At 48.1% G+C, this 7,200-nt stretch overlaps 1 protein-coding gene across 8 annotated transcripts in view; it reads left to right on the top strand.

Moving 5' to 3' along the window:
* Nucleotides 1-2,191: 2,191 nt before the first annotated feature.
* The window catches only part of fam184ab (family with sequence similarity 184 member Ab), a 208,649-nt gene continuing 203,640 nt past the window's right edge, over nt 2,192-7,200 (top strand). For 3 of the 8 annotated variants that reach the window (XM_063033841.1, XM_063033815.1, XM_063033850.1), the window contains exon 1: nt 2,193-2,657. In XM_063033841.1, coding sequence (XP_062889911.1) covers nt 2,526-2,657 — 132 coding nt within the window. In that variant the 5' untranslated portion in view covers nt 2,193-2,525. Of the gene's footprint in view, nt 2,658-7,200 lie in introns of all 8 variants that reach the window. The other 5 variants (XM_063033858.1, XM_063033809.1, XM_063033869.1 and 2 more) reach the window with 3 other exon arrangements.

Raw genomic sequence — 7,200 nt, 5'->3', positions numbered from 1 at the left:
GTAATTGGCGGGACGGGCCCATCATACTTCATTGTCACGCTTTTCAGGTGGCTCTGGAAGTCCAACCCCAACAGCACAGGGGCAAGACCAGTAACTTAAAGTCCCGATATTCTGTGCCCTGCACCACTAGTGTCGCTACACAACCCCCCCCCAGATGTCTGTTGTATGCGACCTGGAGGCCATGGTGACCCTCCGACTTACCGGCCGTATCATGAGTCCACAATGCTGCACCGTGGCTGGGTGGATAAAACTCTCCGTGCTGCCTGTGTCAAACAGGCAGCTTGTCCTGTGCCCCTCCACCAGGATGTCCATCATTGACCTTGCTAGCTGGTGGGGAGCGCTTTGGTCGAGGGTCACGGAAGCCAGGGTGGGGTCGCTGTCTTGGTCCGGCGTGGTGGGTTGCCCCGTGAGCACCCGTTGGTCGTAGGCACTGGGAGGTGGCGCCAACCAAGATGGCTGCCCCCATGTCTCGCACGTGGTGGCGGCGTGCAGGGAAGATGGCGGCAGGCAAGATGGCAACCCCCACGTCTCGCACACGACGCTGCTCGATCCCGCTCGCAGTTTTGACTTACAGACCTTGGCGAAGTGGCCCTTCTTTCCGCAGCTGGAGCAGGTAGCTTGTCGGGCCGGGCAGCGTTTCCGGGGGTGCTTCTCCAGTCCACAGAAGTAGCACTTCGTGGACTCACGACTGGCGGCAGCCGAGGTCGATTCGCCGGCAGGTTGTGGGGTCTGCGGCGCCCACGAGGCCATCGAGGGATCACGTGCCTAGAGAGCCTCAGAGTTATGCAGAGCGGCCTCCAACGTATCAGCCAGCTCCATCGCCGAACTTAGGGTAAGATCGGCTTTTTCCAGCAGCCGCTGGCGCACGTACACTGACCTGGTCCCCGTGACGAAGGCGTCTCTCACTAGGAGTTCTGCATGCTGCGCCGCCATCAGCTCCTGGCAATTGCAGGCTCGCACGAGCGTCCGTAGGGCCTGGACGAACTCAGCACTCGATTCCCCGGGGTGTTGTTGCCGTGTCGCTAAATGGTGCCGAGAATAGACACAGTTTATCGGCCGCAGGTATTGTCTTTTGAGTGCGTTCATTGCGCTGTCGTAGTTCGGCTGGTCTCTGATCAGCGAGTAAACCCGTGGACTGACCCTGGAGAGTAGAACTCTGCGCTTCGCTACGGGGTCGGTCGCTTTAATCTCCTCTAGATACGCTTTGAAGCAGACCAACCAGGGTTCGAAAGCGTTTCCAGCTTCAGGTGTTTGCGGATTGAGGTCTAATTTTTCTGGTCTCAGGGACTGTTCCATGTTTTAAAACGTACAGCGAATAAAATTGAAGCACCTTCAATTACTCCAAAAGACTGAGGTTTAGTAAAATACAGAAAGGCTTTTATTCGCTGTACAATACGACCTCCACAGTGAGTGTCTGCCCCCGGACTGGGGGGAGGGGCAAGGCGAACACCTTTATACAGGACACTGTGGGAGGAGCCACAGGGGCAGTCAGCAGAGGGGTGTGTCCAGACAGGTAACCGAGTTACAACATATATACATGGTTTACCACAGACATCACCACCTTAAGTGATTTTAGATCAGCTTAAATGATCTGAGGACAGCAACGGCAAGACATTGACAATGAATGAATAAGCAGAAGTGTAGAGTGGAGCTGACAGTTCATAACTTTATTGCTGCGTAGGTGCTATGGTAATCGGGGGCGCTGTTTCAGAGAAACAAGCTGTATTCAAAACTATACAGAGAAAGCAAAGCAGCTGCAGTTAATTTCTTGGTGGTGCTATTACAATTTCTGCTGGGGCTATAGCCCCAGCTAGCACCACCTTAGCGCCGCCCCTGCCCCACCCCCACCTGCGCGTGCCCCTCCCACTCCGCTGCGCGCGGCACCTCCACCTTCGCGCGCCTCCCCCCGTCCGCTGCGCGCGGCTCCTCCACCTTCACCCCCCCCATTCCGCAGCGCACAGCTCCTCCCCCTCGACCGCTCCCTCCACTCCGCTGCGCTCGTCACCTACCCCCTCGACCGCCTCCTCCATCCCCAGCAGCAAGTGCCACCTCCAGCTGAGCGCGGCGTCGGCGACTCTCCTTCCACGTGCACCATCCTGTCCGAAGGCGCGCGAAAGTCCTGGCGGAGGCGTTGGAACCGGAAATGTGTAATATGTCAACTGTCGCTGCGCTCCATGGTAACGGCGCGAGCGTGCGGCGGAGGCGGCAGCAACAACAACAACATTGCAGGGATAAATAAGCAGCGATCCGGCAGCGGGAGACGCGCCTCTGCGGCTCGGCGTGGCAACGATGCTGAGCCGCGGCCGCCGGTAGCCATGGCAAGCCGCGAATCTAGGCGGTTAGCTGGAGTGCCGGCTCCTAGTCCGCGGCCGCGCGGGTTCGCCGGCCTCTCGCTGCCTGGCTAGAGCGGCTGCCCGAGGGAGGTGGGTGGGCGGCTCTCATCCCCTCAGCTCCGGCTCCAGGCACATAGCCCCCGGCATCCCCCCCCAATTCATCTCCTTCTCCTGGTCGACTGGCTCCGGAAGATGGCGACCGGCGTGGGCTGGCAGCAGCAGCACTGCAGCGGTGGGCCGGCAGCTGGCAAGGTGGGCTCGGCCCCCGAGTACACCCAGGAGCTGCACATCAAGATGAGCAAGAAGATCGCGCAGCTGACCAAGGTGACTGCGGGCAGGGAGAGTTCGAGGGCTGGGGGACAGGATCAGAGTGCAGTGGTGTGGGGTGGGGGACCTGTATTAAAAAGTGGTGGTGGGGGGGGGAGGAGCTGGAAGGGTTATTTAATGGGGGAGGGCCGGAGAAGAGAAACCTTGGAGGGAAAACTTGGGATAAACTCAGTGGAGGTGACTGGGGACTGATGGAGAGGAGCTGGAGGGGATTTTTAAATAGGAGAGGGGTGTGTAGGACCCTGAGGAAGAGAAAAACTAGGGAAAATCTGAGACGAGCTCAGTGCAGGGGACAGGGGGAAAAGACAGCTTGGGACCTGGGAGAACCTTGGAGGCTAGAGTAAATCTGGTGCAAATCCCATGCAGTGACTATAACGGGTGGACAGTGGCAATGAGAGGATGTTTAAATGGGGGTGGAGCTGGGGAGAGAAATCCTGGGGTAAACCTGGGGCAAATACCAAATTCAATTCAAGGGACTGCAGAGAATATTTGAATCGTGGGGATCGGGCTGGTGGACTCAGATTTGGAGGCTGGGTGGAGGTGGTGGTGGTATGTGTATGGGTGGGGTGCTTAACTGGTGGGGCTGGAAGCAGTGGACTCAGGAGAAAGGAAACCTGGGGGGAGGGGGATTCTGGAGGAAGCCTTTGGAAAATGAAGCTCAGTGCATATTTGAGGAAACTGGTTAGAACTTGCAAGTGAGGAAGGACAGACCTGACTTTGGTGGGGAGAGGAGAGGTTTTATGCTTTATAGGTTGAACCTGGTAGGAAACCTGTGAAGCAGCATGGGATCTTGCTCTTATCCAACACCACTGACATAATTCACTCACTGGCAAAGCAGTCATGTCCTGTATTGTTAAACGTTTTCTGGGGGTGATTTGACATCCAAATCTCAAGGTTTGGAAATGTATTTTAATGACTACTTTTTTCATTTTAGTGCTGTTTAAGGCAACATGATATAAACAACTGACTAAGTTGTATGGCTCTGTTGTAAAAGATGGAAAATAAACATGTTTATGCTATTGGTGAAATTAACTCCTTGCTGAAAAATTTTTAAGATATTTTGTGAAAAACTATAATAAATAATACTCTGGCCAGGTACTATGTTTACAGTGGAATAACTGAAAAGTAATCTTTGTGTAGTGGTTCATCTGTAGCAGTGATTGGGAAAAGATCATCACTTTTTGAATTGAAATTAATTGATTTCTCATCTATTTGCACAATCACAATGTTCGTATTAGCTTCCAGATTTGACTGTTATATTAAACCTATAAAAGTCATGTTAGGTCAGTTAAAAGATGACATAAGTTCAACTTTATTGAAAGAAAATTTGAGTTCAGGTTTTAATTTAGGTTTGATAAATATGACTATCATATAGTTTTGAGAACATTTATCAGTTAATACGAGGGGTGATTGATAAGTTCGTGGCCTGAGGTAGAAGGAATCAATTTTAGAAAACCTAGCACATTTATTTTGCCTACATCTACACACTTAGTCCAGCGGTCATGGAGTATACGGAACCCTTCTTTGTAGAAGTCGGCGTCTTAGACCTCCAGTAAGTGGTCCACAGCAGGGGTGATTGATAAGTTCGTGGCCTGAAGTAGAAGGCGATAAGGAGAAACTTCAAACTTTCTGCGTTTTCACTCAAAGAGTTGAACTACACATACACGTGATGAGAGCTGTATAACTCATCTCCTTCTACCTTAGGCCACAAACTTAGGCCACACCCCTGCTACAGACCATCTGGAGGTCCAAGGTGTTCTTGTTACATGCACATGCAGTTGAACTCTTTGAGTGATAATGCAGAAAATTTGAAGTTAATAACTCATCTGCTTCTACCTTAGGCCACGAACTTATCATTCACCCCTGCTGTGGACCACTTCTACAAAGGAGGGGTTCCGTATTCTCCACGACTGCTGGACTAAGTGTGTACATGTAGGAGGGGACTATGTTGAAAAATAAATGCGCTAGGTTTTCTAAAATTGACTCCTTCTACCTTAGGCCACAAACTTATCAATCACCCCTCATGTGTACAATGAATAATTCTAGGGTATATTACAGTGGTTTCTGGTTAACTTGGACACATCAGGACCAGTACATTTTGCCCAGTTGAGTGGCTGTCCCAATTAGTCAAAATTTCATAGAAACAGTTTAAAAAAAGTACAGAAGGATAAACTATCATTTAACTGAGTATTAAATTATGTATTTAAATGAAATACAGAACAAATGAGAATACTAGAGTATTGTAAAACAGTGTATTAGTTTGTAATGGTTTTTGATGGATGAATTCATCTAGTGTACATATGCTGTCATATTTTTTTGATTGTAAATAAACAAAATCAGCACAGACATCTAGTGCATATGATGTACTGCCTTCATACAATGCTATCAATGATTTTATCCTCCAAATCTTCATCTGTTAAATAGCATCAGTTGTGTGTGTTTCTGTTCAAAAAGCAGTGATTTTTGTCACCAATAGTTGTCGAGAAATAAGCAATAAGACATTTCAGAGCTGTTTTGCTCACTGCATTGTAATATTCAAGATAATTGTCAATCCTTTTGAATTCTTTGTAGTTCGAAAGTTGTTAAAGTGGTGAAATCGTTTCACTCTCACTCTCTGCCATTTCTGGCATCTCCAAACCTTAATGCTTGAAACCACAGTGAACAAAACGGTTCTGAATTGTTTTGCTGCTTATTTCTTGTCTACTATCAGTATTAAAGATCATTGTTTTTTGAACAGAAACATACGCAACTGATGCTATTTAAAAACTGATTGCTCATGGTGTAGTGTCTAACGGCCACACAAGTGCACATAACTGACACTAGTTAGAAGCTGTTCAGCAACAACCTCCTGTCTCAATTATGTGGCATAGTGTCCCAAATAAATGGTGAGTCCTGGCTATTTGCTTGAGTAGTTTTTGTTTTTTAAGAGATGCCCCAAATACGTGGCTACCCTGAATAAATGATGGCACAGTTAACCAGAATCCATTATATTTTACAATTGCAGCAAAGTAAAAGTACATGTTATTTCTTTGGGCTACATGATAATTTTATTCCTTGCCCAAGTGTCAGTGTCATGGGTTCTGCAAAGTGAGTTCTGGAAGTTAGGTGCTAAGTTAGAGGGCAGGACCTCCAGGTTTGTGATCTCAGGATTGCTACCTGTGCCATGTACATGTAGCTAAGGAGTTGGTATAGGAGGGAGGGTGTCAGATCTTTGGATCATTGAACTCTCTCCCAGGAAGGTGGGACCTGTGCAGGAGACATGGTTTGCGCCTGAACTGGAGGGAGGAAGGTTCGCTAGTGCTGCAGGCAGGGTGGGGTTGTTAAGCTAGAATTGCAATGCGATGGGAACCAGAGTGCCATAACAGATAGCAGAGAGACCTCAGACAGTCAGGACCCAAAAGGTTGTGCATGGTGTGATTAATGCCCTGAGCTGCATATATTTCAATGTAAGTGTATCATAGGAAAGGCTGATGAGTACAGGGCATGGATCAACACATATAAGTGTAGCCTTTAGTGGGACTTGGTTGCAGGAGGGACAGGACCAGCAGCTCAGTATTCTGGGGTTCTGTTGTTTAAGATGCAACAGAGCAGCAGGGATTAAAGGAGGAGGGTTGGCTTTACTAGTTAGGGAAAATGTCACGGCAGACCTCAGTCAGGACAGACTGGTGAATTCATCTAGTGAGGCATTAGAAATTAGAAATAAGAAAGGTATGACTATGTTGATGGGGCTATATTACAGACCACCCAGGGATTTAGAGGAACATATTTGTGGAGAGTTTGCAAACTGTTGCAAGAAACATAAGGTTGTTACAGTAGGTGATTTTAACATTCCATATATTGACTGGAACTCCCATACTGAAAAGGACTAGATGGGATCGCCTTTGTCAAATACATTCAGGGAAGTTTACTTAATCATTTCATAGAAGTCCCAAAGAGAGATTGTACAATACTTGTTCTGTGATTAGGGAATGAGATGACAGGTGACTGAAGTTTGTGGAGCACTTTGCATTAAGTGATCACACTAGATTAGTTTCAAAATAACTATGAAAAAAGAGGTCTGGCCCACGAGTTGGGATTCTAAATTGAAAAAAGGATTATCTGGTAAATGTGGATTTAGACAGGCTGTTTCTGGCAAAGGTGTTCTTGGTAAGTGGGAGGCTTTTAAAAGTGAAAATTTGAGAGTACACAGTTTGTATTGCCTGTCAGAATAAAAGCTAAAAATAACACGAGGTATTGAAGCCCTGGTTAAGGAAAAAAGGAAGTGGTTGCGGAGTATCTGTGTACATACATCTATTGATGCTTCTGGACACATCTTCAGTGATGTTCCTGGAATCATTGGGTGTTTCGGGTCTTTCAACATCATACAACCTCCTCCAGGTGACCCAGCCGGGGCTGATCAGACCCCAGCTTGTGTCCAGATGGCTAGCTACTTATGACTCCAAGGCTCCCCTCTTTTGAGCCACAGCCATCTTGAGACCCTCTCTGGAGAACACTTAAGAAAGAAATCAGGAGGGCTAAATGACATGAGGTTGCCCTCACA

The sequence above is a fragment of the Mobula hypostoma genome, chromosome 2 (assembly GCF_963921235.1).
Source record: "Mobula hypostoma chromosome 2, sMobHyp1.1, whole genome shotgun sequence".
NCBI lineage: Eukaryota > Metazoa > Chordata > Chondrichthyes > Myliobatiformes > Myliobatidae > Mobula > Mobula hypostoma.
Note: the sequence above shows the minus strand (reverse complement) of the source record. Positions and strands in the feature narration are given on the sequence as shown.